This window comes from Herpailurus yagouaroundi, unplaced genomic scaffold (assembly GCF_014898765.1).
Source record: "Herpailurus yagouaroundi ecotype Mexico unplaced genomic scaffold, PumYag 77, whole genome shotgun sequence".
In the NCBI taxonomy this organism is placed as follows: Eukaryota; Metazoa; Chordata; class Mammalia; order Carnivora; family Felidae; genus Herpailurus; species Herpailurus yagouaroundi.
The window spans coordinates 14,639,222-14,665,555 of NW_024412388.1; the positions used below are offsets into that span (position 1 = coordinate 14,639,222).

The 26,334-nt window shown below is 52.7% G+C and overlaps 1 protein-coding gene across 6 annotated transcripts; it reads left to right on the forward strand.

Moving 5' to 3' along the window:
• Positions 1 to 1,062: 1,062 nt before the first annotated feature.
• Positions 1,063 to 21,836, forward strand: PLA2G5 (phospholipase A2 group V). 6 transcript variants are annotated; one of them, XM_040463295.1, is made up of 6 exons: positions 1,063 to 1,196; positions 1,288 to 1,435; positions 15,075 to 15,124; positions 16,352 to 16,496; positions 20,253 to 20,359; positions 21,300 to 21,836. In XM_040463295.1, the coding sequence occupies exons 2-6, from the start codon at positions 1,386 to 1,388 to the stop codon at positions 21,422 to 21,424; spliced, it is 477 nt and encodes a 158-aa protein (XP_040319229.1). In that variant the 5' UTR covers positions 1,063 to 1,196; positions 1,288 to 1,385; the 3' UTR covers positions 21,425 to 21,836. The 6 variants fall into 6 exon arrangements, with proteins under 6 accessions (XP_040319229.1, XP_040319247.1, XP_040319260.1 ...); XM_040463326.1 differs by lacking the exons at positions 1,063 to 1,196; positions 1,288 to 1,435 and adding exons at positions 10,468 to 11,808; positions 16,010 to 16,023; XM_040463313.1 differs by lacking the exons at positions 1,063 to 1,196; positions 1,288 to 1,435 and adding an exon at positions 1,457 to 1,481.
• The last annotated feature ends 4,498 nt before the right edge of the window (positions 21,837 to 26,334 follow it).

Genomic DNA, 26,334 nt, shown 5'->3' on the forward strand with positions numbered 1-26,334 from the left:
GACCAGAGAAGGCGCAATGAGGAATTTCCACTTAATCCATAAGGCTTTAATTCTTAAACAAACAAACAAATAACTAAACAAACTAAAAACAAACAAACAACAAAGACCTGAAACCACCAGAAAAGCCAATGTAGACAAAAACAAACAGAAAGAAAAAGAAACATTACTCTTACTAGTGATTACCTTGGGAGAATATGGGGAAGTTTCACTTTTGACTTTACGCGTTTCTAGATTGTTTTTCTAACGATTTTTCCCTCCTCTCTGAACGTGAGGGAACAAAGATTTAATGTCTGTATTGTGTCAGGGACTAGAGCAGTCAAGCTGGGAGTTGCCAGTCTGAACGAACAGAGACCTTCTAGGCTCGCGGGAGCCTCTGGTTGGTTAGCTGTGACCTTGGCCACCTTCCTGGACCCCCTGTCTGAGTAGCACTTTTCCCCATGGAGTTAATGTCTGTATAAATGGGGGAAATCACGGGCTGCGCTCAGCACAGTGCCTGGCACACGGTAAGCACCCCGTAAGCGTTAACACCACCGCTGTGATTGTAGTGGCTGCTGTTACTATCATTCCCCGGCCCCCACTGGCCAGGGCAGGGTGTCCCTGTCACACTGCTGCTCTGGGCTTGCCCATCCCTGCACTCCCGCCCTGCTTTTGGTGGCCTGCTCGTTCCTGTGCTGTCTCCAGCATTAAACTCCGAGCAAGGAGTCCCCTGCCCACGTTCGTCTCTGAACCCGGCGGCCGGCACAGAGTAGGAACTCGGGAAATTATTTTGAAGTGCCAACACCACCGCATTTCTGGCCACCGGTCCCCTCTCTGAGAGCTCACTTCCAGTGCGTTTGCTTTCCCGGTGGCTCTAGCACCTTCCACTCTACCCTGCTCCCCCTCCCCCCCCCCATCTGTGTTCCTGGGCATCCCATCCCCCGGCTCTGTGTTCATGCCCTGGTCTCAGCCAAGACAGAGGACCCGTTCTGAGCTCAGGGCGGAGGTGGAGGCAATTCCTCCAGGCTGGGGGTGGGGTGTGTGTGTGGGATTAGCAAAGGCCCTGTCAAGCCGGATAAGGCTGTGACCTGGATCATTCCGGACTCTAAGCCACCCCCGCTGGAATTCTCTGGGCGACCGCCTAGGCCTCTCTGGTAGGACCGCCAGCCTCAGGCTCTAGGTTTTTGCTGGACTTCCTGCATCTGTGGAGGCAGTTGGGGGTGAGCAGGGGAATGTCCCGCTGGGTGCAGGTGCGAGTTTCTCTCAACACCCCCAGGCCTGTCTTCACTTGCTCCCACTCATGCCTTTAAGATTCTGGAGAGGAAGAGTCCAAGAGAAGAGTTGAAGAGTCAGCCTGTGGGCCTCAATGTTGTGGCTGGGGGCAGGGAGCCAGCAGAGCCGGGAGCCCGATGAGAGCAGGCCCGGCCGCAGGAGCAGGAGCGGAGGCCGGGCCGGGAAGGTCAGTGACAGGCGTGAGGCTGCCTATCCTGGGAGGGGCAGGCCAGGTAGTGGGAGAAACGGGAGAAGGTGGGGTCTGGAGAGCCCGGGCGGGGTGGCGGGGTCTCTGGGGAGTGTGGGCCAGGCACAGGCCCTGCAGGAGGAGTCTCCCTGGGGTCCTGGAGTCCCTTTCCCTTAAGGTGGCAAACCTGGTGAGCCGTGCGGTTCTTAAGGAGGCAAGGCCGCACCTGCAGGTGTTTCAGGAGGGGGCGGGAGAGGCTGGCTCTCGTCTCACGGGGTCCAAGAGTGAATCTCGCAGACAACAGAGAATAAGCAAAGAGATAGAGTTTATTGAGACAAAGTATAAACCTCTCAAGAGTGAGAGGGGTCCTGACGGGGTAGCCGCCAAGGACTTTTGTCCCTGACTTTTTATTGGGATCTTATCAGAAAGTTTGTGAGACTCCCTTCATGGCACCTGGCCCAGGCAGGTCTGGAACATGTTTATCTCCCCCCCCCCCCCCACCAAGCCCCTCCACTTCTTCAGCCTCCCCCTCACAGCTGTGTCCTGACTCCCCTAGGGTCCCTTATCTCTCCCTGCCTAATGTTAACCCTTTCCCCAATCAAAGGGGGCCGAAGGTGACCCTGAAAGTGGTCCCTGAAAATGGAGGCAAAGCCAGGCACGGGTATGAAGAGGACTCTGTGTTTATGTCCATCTGAGGCTTTGCCTGAATTTCTTTTTTAACGTAGACCACAAGAAAATGTTCCTCTTTGGGAAAAAGAATCGTCAACGGTTCCTTAACCTTTTCTGAGCATCCGCCGAAGGTGGACACTTTGGTCCCCGCGGGAGGAAAAACAGAGCTGGGAAGGTGCCGTCCAGGCCCTTACAGGGAGACCTCTCTGGCCTCTTCCTCGGTCCCTCCGTAGCCCTCCTTGACCCGCCCTGCGCCCGGCCCCCTCTCTCTGGAAGGCAGCTGACCTGTGGGCTGGATTTCTGTAGCCTTGGGAGGTCAGACCTGTCAGGTTCAACTCAGGGCGTTCCTGCCTAGCAGCTGTGTGATTTTTCTTTCCCTTCGGGCCTCGGTGTCCTAATCTGCAAGTGGCCTATGATGGCAGTGCCCACCTCGTAGGATCGCTTTAAGGGTAAAATGGGATAAGCCGCATGAAGAGCTAGGCGGGGTAACTGCACTTGGTAAGCCTTGGCCCTTTGTATCAGTCATTCCGCAAACTTCCTTTTCGAAGACCCAGCCTGTGCCAGTGTGCTATACGTGCTGCAATCCTCACGGATTCCCGGTCTGCTTTGTTCATTCATCCAAGGGTTCACCTGAGTCAATAAATGTATATTAAACCCTATGCTGGGCACCCGTCCTGGCAAAATAAAAGGCACAGTCCCTGTCCCCAAGCTGCTCGCAGTCTTGAGGGGGAGACACTGAGATAGAATCTGATTGTCCAATGATGAGTGAGCGCACAGGGGGTCTGGGGACAGAGGGAGGAACCTATCGGTCCGAGTGGGGTGGTGGGTTCACAAGAAGGCTTTTTGGCAAAGGAAGACTTAATTTCCTTATTGTTTCTCCAACTCACAGCCATGCTTCTACCCCAGGACCTTTGTATATGCTCTCCTCTCTGTCTGCGATGCTCCTCTCCAGGATGTCCCCGTGGCCTACTCCCTCACCTCCTCCATCGCTTTGCTCCAATGTCACCTCTGCAGGGGGGCCTTTCCTGGCCATGCTGTTTGTTTGTTTGTTTATTTTATTATTATGATTTTTAATGTTTATTTATTTTTGAGACAGAGAGATAGAGCATGACCGGGGGAGGGGCAGAGAGAGAGAGAGAGGGAGGGAGACACAGAACTGGAAGCAGGCTCCAGGCTCCAAGCTGTCAGCACAGAGCCTGACATGGGACTCAAACTCACGGAGTGTGAGATCATGACCTGAGCGGAAGTCGGGCGCTTAACCGACTGAGCCACCCAGGCGCCCCCCTGGCCACCCTCACCAGCAAGCTCCCTCTCCCATACACACACACAGCACTCCCAGCCCCCTTCCCCGCTTTATTGTCCCCTGGAGTGTTTATCACCACCTGCCAAACTGTATGTTCTGTGCGGTATATTTGGCGAACAAAAAGCGTTCTTCCCAGGAATGCACTGGGGAGCAGGGGGGATAGATAAGGCAAGGCTGGAAAGGGTGGTGGTGGGGCCAGATCATGAAGGGCCACAGGCCTGTGGGGGGAGACAGGCACCTGTGACTCTGGCAGCAGGTGATACGTGCTGACCTAGAGGTTAAGCAGATTGAACCAGGAACAGAGGAGGAAGCCAGCAACTCTGGCTGTGCTAGGAGGGCACGCTTCCTCTTAGGCCCGGGGAAGGAGTTCAAATGTTATTCGAGGTTCTCATCTTCCCCCATCCTAACAGGCAGGCGCTGGATTCTCAACCCTGGAGTGCAGAGGACGATGGGCTAAGCTTTGCACTTGTTTCCTGTAGTGCCCAGCTGGAGCTCTGCCCACAGGAATTTCTCCAGCAATAGCTGCTGGGTTGGCCTGGGATCGGTGAGAAGTAGAAGCGCCTGGAATCGTGAGTGTCAGGACCATGAGCCTAGAGCCTTGGGCGCCATGTTGGATCTTCCCAATCAGAGCCCGCTCTAGGGTTTCTCCGAAAAAAAAAAAAAAACAAAAGAAGTGACATTACACCGTGGAAAAACAAGCAGGTTTTCGCAATGCAAAAAAACAAAAAAGGACAGTGAGAAACAGAGACAGAAGGGAAGGCTAGCTCAAAGTATGTTTCTTGAGAATGAACAGTTTGATTGGTTTTTCAAAGATAAAACAAAGCAGGCATTCGCTCCCAGGTGAGTGTTCGAATCTGCATTTCCAGCAAAGGTTTTTGGTGGAAGACAGATGAGTCTTACTGAAGAGTAGCTGTTACACATGCAGGAACAGACTGAGCCCACGATAGACGACCTGTGTGTCCCTTCATTTCATTTATTTTTATTTTTTTCAATTTTATGACTTTTTAAAAGTTATTTTTAAACATTTGTTTGTTTAAATTCAAGTCAGTTAACATACCTTCATTGTAGTTTTACTTAAGTAATCTCACCATCCAACGTGGGGCTTGAACTCACGACCCCGAGATCAAGAGTCGCACGCTCTTGCGGCTGAGCCAGCCGGGCGCCCCCGTGTATATCAGTAGAGCAGGCCGCTGACTTCTAGAATAGCTGAAGTGTGGTGAGGCTGGCTACTCCCTTAAGTCTTGGCTCATTCACATCCTCCCCACCCCCAATTATTCTTTATTCCACAGATAAATATCAAACACCAAATATGTATTAGGCTGTGTGTTAGCTGCTGAAAATATGGGGAACAAGACTGATGAGTTTCCCGGCCTGTAGTGGAAGGGGCAGGAGACAGAAGTCCTAAACAAGTTAAGAAATACATGAAAGAGAGTCCAAAATGATGGTGAGTGTCACCGAGGGGAAAAGCAATGATATGAGCTTAAGTGGAGGAGGAGGAACTACCCTAGGGAGGTGGTCAGGGAAGGCTTCCCGGAAGAGGTGGCATTTGTGCTGAGACCTGGAGCTAATGCTAATGCGAAGTCTTAGTATTCTAGGCCGGGGAAGCAGCAAGTGCCAAAGCCCTAGGTAGCAAAGCTTGGCATGCTTTTAATGTGAATGCGACAGCATGCACTGTCGCAGAATGTCAGCGCAGCGGGTACCCTGGAGCCCATCCAGTCAGCACCCGACTCAACTGATGTTGCTCTTTGCCACAGCCCTGAACACGACTGTGGCGTGAGTCAAGGTTGGGGGTGGGGAGACCCACGAGGCAGAGGGCATGGAATATTTGACAGCTCTCCCCATGTCGTAGAATGCTGAAGGGCTCCTGGCTTTTCTCTGCGTGGTTTTTTGTTTTGTTTTTTTTTTTTTTGCAATTCTGCTAAATTGTCATTTTTTTTTACCCTTTTACAAACTAGAACTTCCACTCCAAAACTGACTTAAGCTCACTTCGTGTGCTGTTGACAGGTCCCTCGTGTTCCTTTTCCAGAGAGGTTGAGGGGGGAGCGGGGCATGCCCCACCTCTTCAGTCCCCACCTTCTGCACTATATTTGTTCCTAAAATGCAGTAAATAAAAAGTGCCTCCGGGGACAGGAAGCTCGCCTCCCTCAAGACTGCTCATTCTATTCCTGGGACACTTGGGCTGCTAGAAAAGACATCCTGGGCTTGAACCCAAATCTGCCTCCGTGGGGCATCCTCGTCTGGTCCTGCCTCCACAATCGGGAGCCACACGGGACAAGTAGGGTGCTTTTCACTCTCGGCAGCCCTTCAGAAATTTGGAGACAGAGACTGGGTGCCCCCACCCCCCTTCCAAACACCAGTCAGCCCCTGATCCCTCATCAGACAGGCATCCTGTGACCCAGACACCCCCTAGTCTTCCAGAAAGGCTTTCAGAATGGGGGTCAGGACCAGACAGACCCTTCCCGATGAGTCTGGCCAGGAGCCCTTCTCGTGGGCATCACGCTCCTGCCATCACCACCAAGACGGCCGCTGCCTCTGTGATCTGAGCGATAGCGGGCTTGGGGTCACAGGTCCTTGCGGATTTCTGTTCGGGGGGATGTCGGGGTAGGACTTCTTCATCTCTTATTCGTGACCTACCTCACTGTGTCTCTTCACCCAGCCCCTCCACCATTCCTCCGCGCCTGCTAAACACGTAGAGAAAGTTCCTTTTCTGAGAAATGACGTGGAGGCCCACCCCACTCTCCTGGGAAAAATCGCAAACATTTGCTGAGCCCCTACCATGTGGCAACTCAATTCCGAACGCCTGCCACGGATCAGCCTAGAACAGAGAGACGAGGCAGGTAACATGGTTGTCCCCATTACTGAGGTTGTAGCGTTTTGCAGAATTTCTTTCTTTTTTAAGGCCGAATAGTATTCCACTGTATGTATAGCCTGCATTTGCTTTATCCGTTCGCCTATTGGTAGATCCTTGAGTTTTTCCCGTGTTCAGGCTATTGTGAATAATGCTATTATCAACATGGGTGTGCAGGGACCTCTTTGGGGCCCTGTTTTCAATTCTTTTGGGCACATACCCAAAGGTGGGATTGCTGGGTCATATGGTAATTCTACATTGAATTTTTTTTTTTTTAATTTTTTTTTTCAACATTTATTTATTTTTGGGACAGAGAGAGACAGAGCATGAACGGGGGAGGGGCAGAGAGAGAGGGAGCCACAGAATCGGAAACAGGCTCCAGGCTCCGAGCTGTCAGCCCAGAGCCCGACGCGGGGCTCAAACTCACGGACCGCGAGATCGTGACCTGGCTGAAGTCGGACGCTTAACCGACTGCGCCACCCAGGCGCCCCTACATTGAATTTTTTTAAAGTTTATGTATTTATTTTGAGAGAGAGAGAGAGGAGAGCAAGTGAGCGAGCATGGGAGGGGCAGAGAGAGAGAGGGAGAGAGAGAGTATGTGCACGGGAGGGGCAGAGAGAGGGAGAGAGAGAATCCCATTGTCACAGCGCGGAGCCTGATGCAGGGCTTGAATTCATGAACCATGACCTCATGACCTGAGCCGAAATCAAGAGTCGGTCGCTTAAGCGACTGAGCCACCCAGGCACCCCCACGACTTGGACTGTTTTAAGGAACCTCCATAGTGTCTTCCACAGAAACTGTACCATTTTACGCTCCCACTGACAGTGCACGAGGGTTCCGATTTCTCCAACCTACTTTAGAAGATTCAGTACAGGTGACTTTTCTTCTAGGAAGCCCTCAGTGATCTCCGTGTCCTGGGATCGGTGCCCCCAGTACAGGTGCTTTGCAAGTTTGTACGAGAGATGATCTCACTGTCCCGTTACTGAGGGGCGGGCTGAGAGGGTAGGACTCAAGCCCAGTTCTATGACAGGCCACTAGAGAGCCCTCCAGGCAGGGAGTAGCAGTGTGACAGGTGGAGATGGGACCGTAAGGAATGACGGAGACCAGGGCAAAGCTAAACACGTGTCCAGTTGATGGGGTCTGGCCATTGTGGGTGTGTGGGGATCCAGAGCCAAGATTGCCAGGACTTTAATTTTTTTTTTTAACATTTATTTTTGAGAGACAGAGTGAGACAAAGTGAGAGTGGGGGAGGGGCAGAGAGAGAGAGGGAGACACAGCATCAGAAGCAGGCTCCAGGCTCCGAGCTGTCAGCACTGAGCCCGACGTGAGGCTCGAACCCACAGACCGTGAGATCATGACCTGAGTCGAAGTCGGACGCTTAACTGACTGAGCCACCCAGGCGCCCCAGGATTGCCAGGACTTTTAAAGAGAAGCTGGGAATCTGGATTTCTGTCCGAGATCTCCTAACACTTACAAATTAGCAACTAATTCTAACGTTTTGAAAGGCCATGTAGCACTTCCTAGCACTGCCTGTAGCCCTGGGCTGGAAGTTTATAACCACAGACTGGGTTCCTCCCATCAAGCAATTATCAGGAATTATGAGCTCTGACTATTACTCAAGCTTTTACTTCTCCACCTTGTTTATAAGGAAATCACGTGACACCGGTCAGATGTCCTGTGAAAATCATGACCATTAAGTCTTTATTGGGGGGTCTACCCCTTTGTGTAGTGGCAAGAACGTGGACTGGGGTGATAGGCCAGGCTTTAGATTTTTGGGTCAGGCTTTTGTAAGCGACCTAACATCTGCCCCTCAGTTTCCTTCCTTACAGAATGGGGTCCTAATGCCCCATGAGATATTGTGGGGATTCAAGATCCCGAATGCTGAACCTGTCTTCTCTGCTCGTGGCACGGTGGATGTCCACTGAGGATTGAGTTCCTCTCTCATTCTTTTCTTTCCTTTTATTCTCTTCTCTTCTCTTCTCTTCTCTTCTCTTCTCTTCTCTTGAGAGAGAGAGGGCACAAGTGAGCAAAAGGCAGAGAGAGAGAGAGAGAGAGAGAGAGAGAGAGAGAGAGAGGCTTGTGCTCACCAATGCAGGGCTCAAACTCATGAACCGTGAGATCATAAGCTGAGCCAGAGTGAGAAGCTTCATGACCGAGCCACCCAGGCACCCCCTCCTCCCTTCCTGAGTGATCAGCCTCGAAACCCCCTCCTTCCGATTGGAAGTGCTGAAGTAGGCAACGTGTGTGATGAGTTCTGCAACACTCCAGAGACAGGCAGCCCTCCCACGGAAGGAGCAATCAGGTATAACTCCCTGGAGGAGGAGGAGGAGGACTCAGTGTGGACTGTCTGCCAGTGAGCTCCGGGCCATCCTGCTCTATATGCCAGCCTCCTGGGAGGCAGCAAACCCTCTGATGAGGCCGAGGGCATCTCGGCAGCTCTGGTCTCAGGATGAGACCGTGTCCAATTGTCTCTGGCTGCCCTCAGTGGGGCTTCAGCCCTGGGACGAGCCTGCACAAGATGGACAGAGCAGGTGCCAGAGAACAGGCATGTTTATGAGATGTTTAATTTATCCCACAGGTATTTTTTTTTCTTTTTTTTTTTTACTGTAATTTATTGTCAAGTTAGCTAACATACATTGCATGCAGTGTGCTGTTGGTTTCGGGAGTAGATTCCTGCGATTCATCCCTTACATACAACACCCAGTGCTCATCCCAGCAGGTGCCCTCCTCAATGTCCACCACCCATTTCCCCCTCCCCCTAGACCCCCATGTACCCTCAGTTTGTTCTCTGTATTTAACCGTCTCTTATGGTTTGCCTCCCTCCCCTCCCCCATGGTCTTCCGTTAAGTTTCTCAAGTTCCAGTCTCCGACTGACTTATTTTACTCAGCATAATACCCTCCAGTTCCATCCATGTTGCTGCAAATGGAAAGATTCCAGTCTTTTTCATTGCTGTGCAGTATTCCATTGTGTATATAAACCACATCCTCTTTATCCATTTATCAGTTGATGGACATTTGGGCCTCTTGCATACTTTGGCCACTGTTGATGGCACCGCTATAAACATCGGGGTGCATGTGCCCGTATCCCACAGATAATTCTTGAGGACCTACCAGGCGTCAGATGTTGCTCTAGGTGCTGGGGTCAGAAATGAATCAGAGAAGGATCCTGCCCTCAAGAGTCTTCCACTCGACAGGGAGTGGAAATGGTTGGGACGGAGACATCCAGATTTGAATCCAGTTCTGTCTGACTTGAAGCTCAGATCCTCCGAGCTGACATTGTGCTTTCTCCTCATCCCCATACTTAATCGTTTGTTCAGGGAGTGTCATTGGGTCACAGCTAAAGCCAGACACTGCTCGGCTGGGCTAGCTCCTGGACATCTGCGGAGAAATAAGACCTAAATCCCTGAACATGGATGAGCTCACCCCGGGAGAGGTGCAGACAGAGCGGAGCAGACTCCGAGGGCAGATCCCTTGAAAACACCTGCATTTGGGGGGCTGAGCAGCGGAGGGCAGGTGGCTGAGAGTGGCCCTCTTAAGGCCAGAGAGAGAAGGAGGGCTGGGGGGTGAAGCCCAAGCTTGGGCAACACCAGGCTTTGGGGGGGGGATCCCTGGGAGCTGCCTCAGGGACACAGCAGAGGGTTCAGGCAGCAAAGCATTCAGACGGAAGTGGGTGTTGAACCAGTGGAGGCTTCTCAGTCCAGAAATTTGGCTTTTTAAAAAAAATATTGATTTTTGAGACAGAGAAAGAGAAAGACAGAGCACGAGCAGGGGTGGGGCAGAAAGAGAGGGAGACACAGAATCCGAAGCGGGCTCCAGGCTCCAGGTTGTCGGCACAGAGCCCGACGCGGGGCTCGAACCCACGGACCGTGAGATCATGACCTGAGCCGAAGTCGGAGGCTCAACTGACTGAGCCACCAGGCGCCCCTGGAAGTCTGGCTTTTAGAGTGGAAAACAAAACTGGAGAGACAGGTCTGCAGAGGCAAGGGATGTTTTCCTCTCTCTTGCTTCATTGTGTTTTGTTTGGGATGGTGAGGCCCCAGAGTGTCAGTAGGAGGAGGAAGGAACAGGGGAGTACTGGCCCATATTTATTTGATGCCTTTGCTATCTGTTCCCTCAAGCCGAAGGGAAGCTTGCGGGGGCTGAGCCTCGGTGTTGTTCACCGTGACCCCCCCACCCCCCACCCCCCCAACCCCCCCCCCAGGGCCTTGCACGTGGCAGATGGTCAGTAAGCACTTTCTTGTGTTGAACTGGATTCATAGGGTTCCGTGGGATGCCCAGCGGGTAGGTCACGGGAAGACAAGGGCCCCGAGGCCTGGAAGGAGGGGCTTCTCTCTGACGTAGCCGTGAGCAGAGGAAGGAGAGCAAAGAAGGCGAGAGCGACGAGACAAAGGAACTCACACTCACGTCTTCTCAGAAAAGTGTGCGCACATGGGTCAGGGACTGGGCGGGGGCACGGATTAACAGAAGTGAACAGAGCATAGTAACAGCTACCCATGTTCGTCCAGGACACTCTAGAAGGCTACTCATCATTTGCTTACCAGCATTATTTGGCCACTGCTCTGTTATAAATGCATCCATTCACTTTGTCATCCTAACAAGGACACTGAGGCAGGCCAATTACAGTCGGCCCGAAGCAGCTGTGGCTCATACTGGGGAAGCCAGGATTTGAACCGAGGACTCGAAGTTGCTCTAGAGTCTGTGATGCCAACCCGTGAGCCTCACACCTCCTTACCCGGCCTTGTTTTATGTAGCTGGTTCGCCACGAGCCTCTGGGGCGGCAGGGCGGCATTATTCTCATAGTTCACAGCAACAAACAGAGAGGTGTGGTGACCTGGCTGGAGCCACACAGCTACTGAGCGGCCGAGCGGGGATGCCAGCTTGCCCGTCTCTAACTGCAAGCCTGGAGGGTTCTCCTTCCCAGGGAGAAGGAATGCGGGAATCCCGTGCCAGTCGGAGTCAGGTGCCAACAGGGAGGTGCCAGCTGGGCTCGAGGGACATTTTCCAGCATCTCCAGAGTGCGGCTTTCACAGGCTCCTGGGTCTCCCCAGCTCAGGAACAGGGCGAGGGTTGGCAAGTCAGCAACAACAGGAAGAGGACGAGGGGAGAGCCCGGGAGGGGTGCCTCCTGGCTGCCACGGCCGTCCCTGAGTTGAGGCCCAGCGAGACGGGATGAAATGTGAACAGGGGACGTGGGCTGGAGGACTCCATAGAGACGCAGCGTGGAGGGCGGAGGGGAGGCTGCCCCGGGAGGGGGATTCCAGCCTCCCGCCCCCGTGGAGAAGCCTGGACCGTGGGCGGCCCAAGCCAGACCCTCTCCAGCGTCTCTCCTGAAAGCCACCGAGGCACTGGGAACCCTTCAGGAAATAGCTGCTTCTGAACAGAGAGGGACCAAGCCCCCGGGGGTCTTGAGGGGAGAGGCAGGCCCTTCTAGGTGAGCCGTCGGTCCCGGAGCCGTCCGGTCAGGAGCGTGGGAGGCTGGCAGAGAGGCCTTTAAAAGCCGCAGGCCCAGCCCCTGCCCCTGCTGCAGGCCTGACACGGAGAGAAGGTCTTCCTGGTGAGGAATCTCATTCTGGGGGCTGCCTCGCTTGGGGTGGGGTGGGCAGGGCGCAGGGAGGGAGAGGGGCTGCGAGAAGAGGCCCCTGATCCCCCGGTGCCTCCCCCACAGACCCGGGGGAGGTCTCTCACGTGCCTGCTGTGCCGCGGGGCTTGGTGCTGTCTGTCCTTTCCAGCTTGAGACCCGACTGGGGGGTCCGGGAGAATGGTGGCGGGGGGGGGGGGCCCGCCCCGCTGCGTGTGGACTTGAGGGTCCATCCCTCCGGTGACCCGGCCACTCCTCGGCCCCACGTTTTCGTGCCGCTGTTAGGCTGTCTGTTTCCACTTCTTCCGCTTCTCATGACCTCAGCTACCACTTTCCTCCTAAATTATCTTGTGGCTGTGCTCATTTTCCTCTGTGGTCACTGGATGGAAATAGCCGAGCCCACATCCTTCTCCTGGGGGGCGGCTCTGGGCTCCGCCGAGGGGCCACTTTCCCGGCCCCTGGGGCAGCTATTTCAAAGCTTCTGCCGCCCCTTCGTCGTATTCCTTCAGGCCCCTTTCCATGGGGTCTCGTGCTGTTCCGTGGCACCAACAGCCCTGGGCCCAGCTGCTCTATAATGTGCCCGGGATTTTGATCTGATTCAGGTATATTGTGAGGCCGACAGATCAAGAGCTGGTTGCCATTTAAAAGCTAGTCTGGGGGCACCTGGGTGGCTCAGTCTGTTGAGTGTCTGACTTTGATTTTGGCTCAGGTCATGATCCCAGGAGTGTGGGATCGAGCCTCACGTAGGGCTCTGAGCTGAGCGTGGAGTCTGCTTAAGATTCTCTCTCTCCCCCTTCTGTCCCTCTCCCCTATTTGTGCTCTTTCTCCCTCTCTCTCTGTCTCTCAAAAACAAACAAAAAAAAAGGTCTGTTATTTACAGTTTCTGAGAGCAGGAGACATACCACACCATGCGGGGCCACATGGGGAAGCATCAGGGTTGATCAGGAGGCAGAAGTCAGCCCAGAGCCTTTCTAGGAGGGCAGGGTAAACGCTGTGAGATTGGCCAGCCCGAATGGTTTCAGCAGACTCTGGGAGGCAGGGGTGCAGGGTTGGTCCCCAGCTATCTGCTTCCGGCCCTGGGGTGGAAAAGGGCAGAGGAAACTCTGGCTGGGAGCAGGAGAGTTAGACGGAGAGGTTGGGGTGTGAGTTTCAGACTGGCTGGTTTGCCTATGGCAGCCATGCTCAAGGGGAGTCTTATGTTACCTCTAGGAATTAGCTGGTCCTGGGAGGGGCTGTCCGTTCCCAGCCCAGCAAGGTCCCCAGGACTTGAAAGCATCATCCGGTATGGAAAAGGAACACAGGGAAGGGTACAGAGTTGCTGCTTGGAGGCAGTGAAGCAGAGTAGATTCCTGGGCTGGAGTACTGGGCACATCCCCTTCCAGAGCCTCGGTTTCCCCACCTGTAAAACCAACAGCTGCTATCCCCTTGTCCAACAAATGACTGCTGATGGGACAGACATTGAGCCTGTAGGTTTCACAATAGCCACCTGCCGGGGAGCTCGCCAGGCTTTTAAAGAGCAGCGTACAGAACCTGGCACACTGTGGGTGCCTGTGTGTGGCGACTGGCACCTTTCTCCTGTTGTGGCTCTGGGAAGCAGCTGAGGAAGACTGGTGTGGAAACGTAGGGTCCAGGGCCATTTTCCTTGGCTGGTCAGAGCCCTCAGGGTGGAGGTCATGGGTGGACAGAACCCTCAGGAATGTTCTTGGAACTCAGAGGAGCTACCGGACAAAGGATGGCATGGAGAGGCCAGCCCAGTAGCCAGGAGCCCTGGGGAGCCACAGCTTGTGTGTACGGAACCAGGCCTTGACAGGTGTCAGGGGCTCGGGGCAGAGCACTGCACAAGGGACCACTGAGCTCAGGGGTCAGAGGCACCGAAGGGGAAGTCCTGACGGACCACAGGCCAACTGAACAGCTGTGGATAAACAAGGACTTTGGGGTCCGGAGTAGGAAGGGAAACAGTCAGCCGCCGGTAAGGAACCTGTGAGGCCAAGTTAGAATCAGGCACTGGCCCAAGACACATGGAATTTCCTCTGCCTTCTGGGTGTGACTTTTTGGGACTCAAGGCCAGTGATTCATGTGTTTGCCAGAGACAGGCGTGGGGAGGGAAGCTGGGGCCTCCAGTTCCATGGCTCAAAGTGGAGCTTGTCCCTCTAGGAAGGGAGGCTGTGCGATGCCGTGAGAGGTGCACAGGCGTGGGTTTGAACCCTTCTTCCACTTCCTACCCCACCTGTGTGACTTCTGGCAAGTTCCATGAGCTCCCCAAGCCTCCATTTCTCCACTGGCAAAATGGAAACAGTGATACCTACCCTTCGGAGCTCTCACCGGGTACCCAGGGTCCACTTATTCTTAAGGTAGGCACAGTGCCTGAGGTCCGTGGAAAGGTCTTCAGTTTAATTCTTTTAGAATCAGGAGGAAAAGAAACACTGGCTATAATAATAACGGATATACAATCACGCATCCAGCCTGGATTATATTTGCTTCCATACCAACGTAGTTGGAAAATATAACTTAAAAGAATTTTTTTTTTTTTTTTTGGAGGAAGGGCCCCATGAAGGCAAAAGTGTGGGGGACTCACAAAGCCATCACAAGGCCCTGAAAGCTGGTCACACGGGACCAGCCCATGCTTCTTCCCTGAGCACTCACTCGGGGCCACACATTATTCTCAGTGTTGGGAGAGAGGGCAAAGCCACCCCACTTCTGCCTTCAGACCCCAGCAGGGAAGACATCCTTGAACAGCGGCAACCAAGCACCATGAGGGGAATTAACACCATCCGCTCCCCTCCGTCTCCCACCCCTGCATCATCACTGCCCTTGTCCAGGTTTTGTTTTGTTTTTTTTTTTTTCTCCCTGCCCGGTCCTTGTGTCCTTCACCAAGGGCCATGTCCAGCCTGTGTCAATTCCTGCTCCTTCCTCGTGCCACCAAATCTCCATTTAAGAAATCTGCAGCCTATTTCTTCGGTTGCTTTTAGCCATCTTCCGCAGAGGGGGCAATTGCATTGGGGCATTTGTGGTGGGAAAGCCCTCTCCTGCCTCCTTTGGGGCCACACCCCACAAATGCTCTTCTGCCCCCAGGAGCCTCTGGGATCAACTCCTTGAGGTCTTTGTCTCTTTTCCGGCTGAGGCGGGCCCGTGTGCTGCCCAACAGGAGAGGTGGGGCCTGGCGGGGACCGAGGGGGGAGGTCTGAATGCGTCGTGGGGGCATCTCCTGAGACGTGTGCCATGGCATGTGTTTTCTTTTCCAGAACCCCAGAGATGAAAGGCCTTCTCACGCTGGCTTGGTTCCTGGCTTGTAGTAAGTGCTGGCCCCATGACCTCTGAACCTGTGACCTTCCACCCTTAGGAATAATAGGGTAGTGGAGAGGAGGCCAGTCTTTGAGGTCATAGAGACTCGAGTTTGAACATCAGCTCTGCACTTACTGTATACTCGTCTGCAAGAGCCTTTTCCTCTCCAAGCCTCTGTTTCTTCTTCTGTGACATGGGATGATATTCAGCCGACTGGTGGGGCTGCTGTAGCATGATTCTAGGTGGTGATGGGTAAAGGTTGTGCTATGTGGACAATACGTGGCTTGCAAATGTGAGAGGCGTATTTTTTTTTTTTAACGTTGGTCCAAAACAAAAGAAAATAAAGCCCAAATGAAAACAAGACCCTTATATAACAACTCCATCCCCTGGTTTCTGGGTCATTCTCTGCTGACGCCAGCCTGGGTTTTATGCACGCCCTACCTGCTGTCCCCTCCCAGCTGGAGGTGACCGCACAGCACAGGGGAGTCCCATAACCATGCCCACAGCCCCTGCCAGGCTGTCCTAATCTTTGACATCTTGCCAGATCCCTGGAGACCGAGGGAGGGCGGGAGGCCTAGAGCAGAGAGGGGAGGCCTCTGGTTCACTGTGAAACCCGAATCTTTCCCTCCAAACTACTGTTTCCCAATCCGTAAGGCGAGGAAGCTGGCTTCAATGATCTCGGAGGATCCCACCCTGCTCTAAGGTTCTGTGCCTTATGTTCCAAATGGTGTTCTTTGCGGGGAGGGAGGTGTGCATCGGCAGGAGACACGGGAAGCACCTGTCTTCCCGCTTCGTACAGATACCATATTAATTACACCGGATATCTCTTAGTCACTCACTGTGTGTCTGCCACTGTGCTCATAACTTACATCCTTTCTCTCATTTGAATCTTCAGGATGACTCCAAAAGGTAGGCGTTTGCTTTAGTGTCCCCCTCCCCCCCGCAAATTTGCACACATGGAAGCTGAGGCTCGGAGACATGAAGTGACGCACTCAACATCACGCTGCGAGCGGCAGAGGCAGGATTGGAACTCACGTTTCCCATTCTCCAAGTCCGGACTTTTAGCTCTAGTACTTGACCTCCCCTTTCCTGTTCCTGTCTCACTAACAGGGAGAAGGAGAAGGAGATGCCTGGGTCCCCCCCAGTCCTAGGGCAGGACAAGGGGCGGGAGCCTGCAGGGCGAGCGGGCCTGGGGCAAGCGTGACGTGTTCACCTGGGGCTGGGGGCTGCCTTCCAGGTGTGCCTGCTGTGCCAGGGGGCTTGCTGGACCTCAAGTCCATGATTGAGAAGGTGACCGGAAAGACCGCCCTTACGAACTACGGCTTCTACGGCTGTTACTGTGGTTGGGGCGGTCGGGGGACCCCCAAGGACGGCACCGATTGGTGAGCTGGTTCTCATAATTCTCCTCTACACTTAGGTTCTACACCCCAAGTATCTCACTTAATTCCACGTCAGTTCTGGAAGATGAGTATTGAAGCACCATTTTGTTTTTCTTTTTTAACTTTTTTTTTTTTTAAGCTTTTTTTTTTTTCAACTTTTATTTATTTTTTTGGGGACAGGGAGAGACAGAGCATGAATGGGGGAGGGGCAGAGAGAGAGGGAGACACAGAATCGGAAACAGGCTCCAGGCTCTGAGCCATCAGCCCAGAGCCTGACGCGGGGCTCGAACTCACGGACCGCGAGATCGTGACCTGGCTGAAGTCGGACGCTTAACCGACTGCGCCACCCAGGCGCCCCTCTTTTTTAACTTTAATGATTACATTTTTAAAAAATTTTTTTTTCAACGTTTATTTATTTTTGGGATAGAGAGAGACAGAGCATGAACGGGGGAGGCACAGAGAGAGAGGGAGACACAGAATGGGAAACAGGCTCCAGGCTCTGAGCTATCAGCCCAGAGCCTGACGCGGGGCTCGAACTCACGGACCGCGAGATCCTGACCTGGCTGAAGTCGGACGCTTAACCGACTGCGCCACCCAGGCGCCCCTGATTACATTTTTTAAATGATCTATTTATTTTTTTAATTTACATCCAGGTTAGTTAGCATATAGTGCAATGATGATTTCAGGAGTAGATCCCTAATGTCCCTTACCCACTTAGCCCATCCCCCCTCCCTCAACCCCTCCAGTAACCCTCTGTTTGTTCTATTTAAGAGTCTCTTATGTTTTGTCCCCTCCCTGTTTTTATATTATTTTTGTTTCCCTTCCCTTATGTTCATCCATTTTGTCTCTTAAAGTCCTCATATGAGTGAAGTCATATGATTTTTGTTTCTCTGACTAATTTCGCTTAGCATAATACCCTCCAGTTTCATCCACGTAGTTGCAAATGGCAAGATTTCATTCTTTTTGATTGCCGAGTAATACTCCATTGTATATATATATATCCCATATCTTCTTCATCCATTCATCCATCGATGGACGTTTGGGCTCTTTCCATACTTTGGCTATTGTTGATAGTGCTGCTATAAACATGGGGGTGCATGTGTCCCTTCGAAACAGCACACCTGCATCCCGTGGATAAATGCCTAGTAGTGCAATTGCTGGGTCGCTAGGTAGCTCTATTTTTAATTTTTTGAGGAACCTCCATACTGTCTTCCAGAGCAGCTGCACCAGTTTGCATTCCCACCAGCAGTTGAAACACCATTTCATAGGTGAGAAAGCTCCGTCTCAGAGAGGTTAACGGACTTGCTCGAGATACATCTAGTAACGTGTCACACATCTTGGAGACCTAGTCAGTTGGTCTATTGCTACATAACGTATCACCCTAAAATGTAGTGGCTTAAAGGGACCGTGACCATTTATTTTGCTAAGAATCTGCCATTTGGGCTGGGCTTGGCAGGATGGCTTGTCTCAGCTCCACCCGGCCTCAGCTTGGGCAGCTCAGATGAGGCAGGACGATCCAGTTTCTGGATGGCTCCCTCCCATGGCTGGCATGCTGTGGCTGGCTGCTGGCTGGGAGCTCAGCTGAGGCTGTGGGCCGGGGGCCTCCGCTCCTCTCACTTAGGCCTCTCCAAGGCTGTTTGGACTTCCCCACACAGCACAGTGACTGTTGGGTTCCAAGAGTGAGTGTCCCAAGACTGCAAGACAATAGGGTCTAGCGTCAGAAATTCTGTGGTATCAGCTGGTGGAGGCAATCTCAAAGACTCTCGGAGGGAGGGGAACTGGATTCCACTTCTTGATTGGGAAGTGTCAAAGTTCTAGAACTTTGAACGTGAGATAGAGAGATTGTTCTTTGGAAAATTCCGAGACGCTTGGCCTGGATCGTGGAAGGAGGCCATGAGGCAAATGGATGGCAGGTGGTTGGAGCCAAGTTTCCCACTGCTGGAGGGGGAGTTCCCTCCCTGTGGTGACAGATTAGAGGTGGAGATGTCAGGACAAACTCCTGTTTGGCTTAATACAGATGCAGGTGGTTCTGCACAGAAATATGTACTGATGTGTGTACAAACATGGGTTAATGTAGACACATATTTTTTGCTCTGTCAGCTGGGAGGACCCAAAAGAAACATCCCACTAGCAATAGGCAACTTTTTAAAAAAGTTTATTTATTTTGAGAGAGACAGAGAGTGCAGGAAATCAGAGAGAAAGGTAGAGAGAGAATCCCAAGCAGGCTCCATGCTGTCAGCACAGAGCCTGATGTGGGGCTTGAACTCACGAACCGTGAAATCATGACCTGAGCCAAAACCAAGAGTTGGATGCTTCATTGACTGAGCCACCCAGACGCCCCAATAAGCACATTCCTATGCCTAGACTTGGTCTCTAATACCATTCTTCAAAAAAAAAAAAAAAAAAAAAAAAAGAACTGGGGCGCCTGGGTGTTTCCATTGGTTAAGCATCTGACTTCGGCTCAGGTCATGATCTCAAAGTTCGTGAGTTTGAGCCCCACATCAGGCTCTGTGCTGACAGCTCAGGGCCTGGAGCCTGTTTCAGATTCTGTGTCTCCCTCTCTCTCTGTCCCTCCTTCTCTTGTGCTCTGTCTCTCAAAAATAAATAAATGTAAAAAAAAATTTTTTTAAAAACCAGCAAGACTCCTTGGAGACATGGCTGATTGTAAGACAAGGGCAGGAAATATACAGGATGAGCCTGGAGTCTCATGTAAGGGCGAAAGTTAAGGAAGTATTTAAAGAGAGCTACCTCCCACAATGCTAGGGATATATGTCAGGGAGCACAGGAGCTGACTGAAAGGGCTCCCAATGGCCAAAGCTGGACTAATTAGACCATAGCCCCAGTCTTATCATAAGAACATCAGACAAATCCCATACAGGGGCATCCTACAAAACACCTGCCCAGTATGCCTCAAAACTGTCAAGGTCGCCAAAAGCAAGAGGAGCCTAAGGACACATGACAATGAAATGTAATGTGGGCATTAGGTAAATAGGTAGGAATGGAAATAGGACGTTAGGTAAATTAGGTAAAAAGTAAGGAAATCTAAATAAACGATGGAGTTTTTACAATTAATGACTCAATAAGGATGTATTATGATTTAGCGAATTAGCCTTTTAGTCAACGACGTCCATACTGGTTTGTTAACCGTAACAAGTGTATTGTACTAATAATATAAGATGTTAATGATAGGGGACGTTGGATGTGGGGCAAAAGGGAACACTCTGCACGACCTTCTCTATTTTTCCATAAGTCAATTTTAAAAAACTGCAATCTCCCACACCCAACACACCGGAAGTTTATTGTTTGCTCATGGAACAGTTCCATGTGAATCACATGTTACTTCTGGGACCCCGGTTCCTTCCATCTTGTGGCTCTGCCTTCCCCTGTGGCCTCAGAGTCCTCTGCGGGGTCATCTCCATCCAGCTGAGAGGTGGGAGAGAGAGAGAGAAAGAGGAGGACAGTGTGGGAGAGTTTCACGAGTAGGCCGGGAAGTGGTGTCCGTGGCTTCTGCCCGCGATCCCCTGGCCGGAATCTAACTGTGTGGCCACACCTACTTGCAGGGGAGGCTGGGAGATGTAGTCTCACCGTGAGCCTTGGAGGAAAAAGTGGGCCAGTGAACCGCTAGCCGGTGGCAGGCAGCCCCAGAGGAAGAGCAGAGAAGTACTCGGCCTCATCCCTAGATTCTTTCTTTGCCAGACCACACCCACCCAGCAGTGCTGTGCTCCGTCCGCTCAGGTTCTAGGTCCCTTGCATTGACAGGTGCTGCTGGGTGCATGATCACTGCTACGGGCGGCTGGAGGAGAAAGGCTGCCACATCCGGACACAGTCATACAAATACAGATTTGCACGGGGACTGGTCACCTGCGGTAAGGCTGGGGCTTCCCCTTCAGGCCACTGACAGAGCCTGGGTCTTTTCTGGCTCTGTGTTCAGCTGCCCCTAGAGGCCAGCCAGCCTGTAGCTTGGAGGGCGGAGCTGGGGACAAGAGGGGCAGGATTGCTGCAGTGAGGACCTCTGGGTAAGGGCTGAAACATCGCAGACTGAGCATTCACCAGGTGCCGAATGCTTTGCATGCTTCCTTTTTCTTGCGCCCCCAAATGCCTTTTGGAGTGCGTTCAGTCCCCTTTTACACGCGAGGAAACTGAAACTCGAAGGCTTGCCAGGGCACACAGCTGGAGTTGGGATTCAAGCTCAGGTCCATCTGAGTTCAAAGCTAAGTCTGAGTGTGGTGTCTCCTCCAGAGCAGGGGCTGCCTCCACCGTCAGAGTGGGAACTCTTTTTTTTTTTTTTTAATTTTTTTTTTTTAACGTTTATTATTTTTGGAACAGAGAGAGACAGAGCATGAACGGGGGAGGGGCAGAGAGAGAGGGAGACACAGAATCGGAAACAGGCTCCAGGCTCCGAGCCATCAGCCCAGAGCCTGACGCGGGGCTCGAACTCACGGACCGCGAGATCGTGACCTGGCTGAAGCTGGACGCTCAACCGACTGCGCCACCCAGGCGCCCCATCAGAGTGGGAACTCTTAAGGGGAGAGACCGTGTCTCTACCGTCAGACTAGGAGCTCCCAGAGGGCAGGGGCTGTGTCTCCCTGGGCTGAAACCTCACCCTATGCATCGGCTATGCCTCTTCCATCAGATCACACGTTCCCCAGTGTAGACGCTGTGCCTCCCTCATCAGACTGAGAGCTTGCTGGGGCAGGAAGCAGACTGGGGGGGGGGGCAGCTTACGCTAGAAGCAAGCCCAGGAGGCAGCGTAGGTAGGGCCCACATCTTCCCTTCCTCATTCTGCGTCTGGCGTCCTGTTTGCAGAGCTCGGGCCCCTCTGCCAAGTGCAGCTCTGTGCCTGTGACCGGAAGCTCGTCTACTGCCTGAAGAGGAATCTGAGGAGCTATAATCCTCGTTACCGATACTTTCCCAACATCCTCTGCTTCTAGTGGCCCTCAGTGAGCTCCTTGCTCCCTTCTCCTCCCACACGGAGCTCACCGACTCCCCTGGGTTCCCGAGAGAGGCTCGCAGTCCTGGACCTCCTTCTCTCTCCATGGTCCACGGGGCTTGGCGGAGCCCCACGGCCACACTCCACGCTCCAGAGAGTCCCAGGAGAATGACTCTGGTCCCAGGACCCCGCAAGATCCACTTGTGAGGTGGGCTCGCCCAAAGCTCCAGGCCGGCTGTCTTCCCGCTTGCCCTGAAGACAGCACCCCTTCTTCAGGAAGATACATTTACTTTGCAGTTTCTGTAGTCGGACTATCACTACCACCCTCTAGAGAATTTTTACTCAAGGTAGAAGCAAAATTGACCCCCTAATTCTGCCATAGAGATGTTTGAAAACATTATTCTTTACAAAGATTTGTTTAATGTTTGTTTATTTGGGGGGGGGGATCAGGAGAGAGAGAGAGAGAGAGAGAAGGAGCAGGAGAGGGGGAGAGAGAGAAAAAGAGGGAGACACAGAATCCAAAGCAGGATCCAGGCTCCGAGCGCTCAGCACAAAGCCCAACGCGGGGCTCGAACTCACAAACCACGAGATCATGACCTAAGCCAAAGTCGGATGCTTAACCAACTGAGCCACCCAGGCACCCCTAAATAAAATTTATTCTTAAGACAAATTAAACCACATGGGCATTTTCCTCTGCCCTGGAAACTCTCTGCCGCTGGGACGCTCAACTCAAAGTTCACCACAGACTCTCAGGAACAGAAGGTTTTCTGGGATAAGATCCAAGCCTTCTTTGGGGTTCATCTCGTTAAACCTTGGGGTTCCTCCCTGGCCAAGCACTGGGTGTCTGTTTTCCTTGAGGAGGTGGGGAAAAATAACTGGCGATCATGCCAGGCCAGAGAGGGCCACATGCAAATCCCAGCATTGGCTTCTCCAGCTGTGTGGTCTCAGGCTTGTTACCGAACCTCTCTGATTTCTAGCTTCTCTTAAAAAAACAAAACAACAACAACAACAAAAACAACTATCACGTCTCTTGCGACGTAAAGTGGGAATCCCGAGGCCACTTTGAGCCTCAGCGGGAATGCGGAGGTTCTGGGATTTCACAGAGCAGGACATTTAAAAAAATAGAGTTCAGCGGAAGGGTTTATTTTTACCGAGTGAGGATTCTAAAAAACCCACCTCATCTATCAGTTCATAAAAGAAAGGGCATCTGATACCAAGACTGCAGGAAGACAACGACAGTCCTTTCCAAGAAAGGACTTTTGGCTTCCTTACGCAGACAAACCCCAAAATAACCGCATGATAAATGGGGTCTGTATTTTAAAAGCTCCAGTGCTGAACATTTTCAAGACAAAATTTAATTTTATGAGATGCCTCTGAATGTTCCAGTGTCTTAGAGACGTTTGACACGGACCCGGGTCTGTAGTTGACAGCGTTATACAGAATGGGGCTCAAATGACCGATTTGCTCGTCAGGCTTTTTTGATCGAAACCGTTTCCCAAATCCAATTTTAAATGGGTGTGTAGGATATTTGGAACTTTGCTTTAATGCCGTTTCTCTCCAACTGCGGTATCCTGGATGACGGAGAAGGGACCCCAGCCCCGGCTTCTCCCGTCTCCCATCAGGGTCAGGTGACAGGAAGGACTTGTCTTGCCACTAAGGTGTGCAAGACGGGCTGTGCTCAGACTGTTATCACTGGGCATCCTTGCTCAGAGTACTGACTTCAGACAGGCGAGGCAGGCATTTGTGGACAAGGGCGGCTGTGAGGTTATGAAAGCAGCACCATGGGCTGAGATGGGCTTGAGCTGGAAGGGCCTCTCAGGGGGAGGGGGGGACTTTTATTTATCTACCAGGAAATGGAGGTCCAGAGAGGTTAGGAGACTTTCCCAAAGTCACACAGCACATCAACAGCAGAACTTAGAGTTAGACCTCAGATCCTGGTTCTAAACCCTGGGCTCTGATCACTATCCTGTTGTCTTCAGCTCCAGCCCAGAGAGAGAGGAAATGGAATCTGGGGCAATTCAAGGACTCATCCACATTGGGGGTTCTTGGGAGGATCTTCTGGATTCCACATTCTTTTTTTGTTTGTTTAAGTTTTTTTTTAATGTTTGCTTATTTTTGAGAGAGAGAGAGAGAGAGAGAGATCGAGTAAGGGAGGGGCAGAAGGGAGACACAGAATCCAAAGCAGGCTCCAGGCTCTGAGCTGTCAGCACAGAGCCCCATGCGGGGCTCAAACCCATGAGCTGTGAGATCACGACGTGAGCCGAAGTCGGACACTCAACCGACGGAACGACCCAGGCGCCCCACGAGGGCCTTGAATAACAGAGGCCATCCCTGACTTGTTAGTCTGGTTGGGGCTCTGGCTTCATCCTCTGTAGAGGGGGACCCCATGAAGTCCTCCGTCGTGGTGGCCCTGGACCCACTCTCACTACGTGGGCAGCTCTGGGGAAAAGATGAAATCCAGGGGTCGCTGAAACCTAGGAGGAGGCTCTGACTCTTAGTTCACTATCTCTTGCATGACAAGCAAACCTTCAAGGAGGTCATCTCTCAAAGTTGCCATGGTCCCCTGAGGGGTGGACCGTCCTAGAACTGTACCGTGTCCCTTAGCTTTGCTGAACCTACGTTGCCCAGAAACGCCATCCTCACAGATTTCCGGGTTCGTGCGGGTCCCCGGGGACGTTCTGCGTGAGATGTGGAGGCAGCCGTGACATAGAGGTGGTAGGGTTTTTCTGAGCAGAGTCGGAATCGGAGCGTGAGATGTTGTCATGGATGACACGTGTTGTCCCCTATCTGTTGGCTCACCGCGTCGGGGTCGGGAGACTCTGGGGTGGCAGCAACTCCTGGCCCTGCCGGGTCACCAGCTTCAGCTTCTGTCCTTGGAGGTGGCGAGATGGCGAAGGGTGTTCTGGGCTGTCCTCATGGGTTCATCCTTGCTGGTCCAGTTTGCCCTGTCACTTGGGCCGCAGAACTTCAGGCGGCGGCACCAGCAGAAAAAGAAACCGCCTTTTGCAGACTGTTTTACTGGCTCTCCCGATCATGGGAGTCAACCCCCTGTGAAAAGTCCTTTATTTTATCTGTTGGTGCCTCCTAGCAGTTCCGAGGCTCCGACCAAGCCCTGGTGGATACAGCAGGCTTCCTGGTGCCTAACAACATGCTTGGCACATAGCAGGTGCTTCGCAAGTGTCTGTTGAATGAATGAACCACTGGATGAACAGGTGAATGAATGAGACGCGGTCCCTGCCCTTAAGGTGTTCACGGACCAGGGTGGAGACAGAGAGAACTGAGGACCTGGGCAGGCGGTACAGTGGTGGGGGCATTTTGACCTCTCTGGTGGCACAGCCTGGACAGGTGTGGCTCACCCCCTGGTCACTCAGTCCCTGATGCCTCCCCGGTCTGGGCTTGTGCTGAGCGAGGGGACAGGCTGTTCCTCCACGCTGAGGCGGTGTCCTCAGGGGGCCAGGGGAGAGAACTCAGTGCCCTAGCAGTGGGTGTGGACTTCCTGCGGTTGCTCCTGAAATGAGGTCCCAGCCTGTCCTGTGTGTCGAGAGCTTGCTCAGACACAGGTCAACTCCTGACCCCACTTGCACACCTGCTTCTGGACTTGCTCCCGGGACCCGTGCCGGCTGGGGAAGGTAACTGGAGTGCTCGCCTCTGGTGCGTCCCACTCAGGTGGCAAAAGCCTTCCTTGGGAGCCTCAGAAATCTGGCCACCTCTTGGAGGTCTCTCAGGATGGTGACAGAATCCCCTTTCCCACTGAATTCGGAAAGCCCACGACTACGGCATAAGTAAAGCCCCCACGGAGGTTTGCTGCTATCAGTCAGGGCTCCCCAATCATCTTTTCTTGCACCACTCCGTTCCTCTAAGGCCTTCAGTGGCTCCCCATTGCCTCTTCAGCCTGACGTTTAAGGTCTTTCCACTGCTGGCTGCACGGCCCTTCCATTTTGATCTCCCAATCATTCTCTTCTTCCCCAACGCTCCACTCCTCCCATTTCACCCTGTGTGTTTCACTCTGCCTCCATTCTAGCTGTTTCTTCCCTTCTGGGCTGTGGCCTCCCTCTCCTTACCTGTGAGTTGCTTTTTTTCTCTTATCGGTACTAATAATCGTAAAAGCTACCCCTTGCTGATTGCCTGCCATGTGCCGGGGACTTTCATATGGGTTATGTCACTTCACCCTCCCAACAACCTGATGGGCAGATGTAATTATCCCGCTTAACGGGTGGGTAACCTGAGGCTGAGTGTGTAACCTGGGCCACACAACCAGAGAGAGGCAGAGTGGGGATTGGAGCCTAGGACGTGCAGATCCGGGGCCTGACCTCACCGGGGGCAGGGTCTGTGCCTCACTGTGGCCCGCACCCCATACCTTGCTTGGCACACGGGGTCTGGCACAGAGGGGATGCTCAGTAGACGTCCACCGACTGGGTCAGACCCCCTGCACCCAGAGACACCCAGAAGGCAGGGCTCACGTCCGCATCTTCTCAGGAACCCCAGTGAGAAGTTGGAGCTAGGAACGCAATACAGAAACCTGGTTTTGGGGGAGGCTGGCCACGGAGATTCTCACAGGCTCAGTGAGAGCCAACAGCCACAGCCGTGACCCAGAGGCACTTTGTGCTTTGCATGTGTCCCGCATGCTCTGAGAAGCACAGGATTAGACCCTGTCTAGCTGTTGGGATTTTGAACCTCAAACCGTCCAAATACCTCCTCCACACTCAGTGGGGTTAACGTTGTATTAATCTGAATGTAATTTGGGGTAACGAGAAGAATCGGGAACCAGACGCTGGGTTCTAGTTCTGACTTCGGATGAGTCTTGGGTGGTCTCGGGCAGACCCCTTCCCCTTCTTGACCTCAGCTTTCCCATTTTATAAGAGCAGGTGGGTTTTTTTGTTTGTTTGTTTATGTTTATGTTTGAGAGCGAGA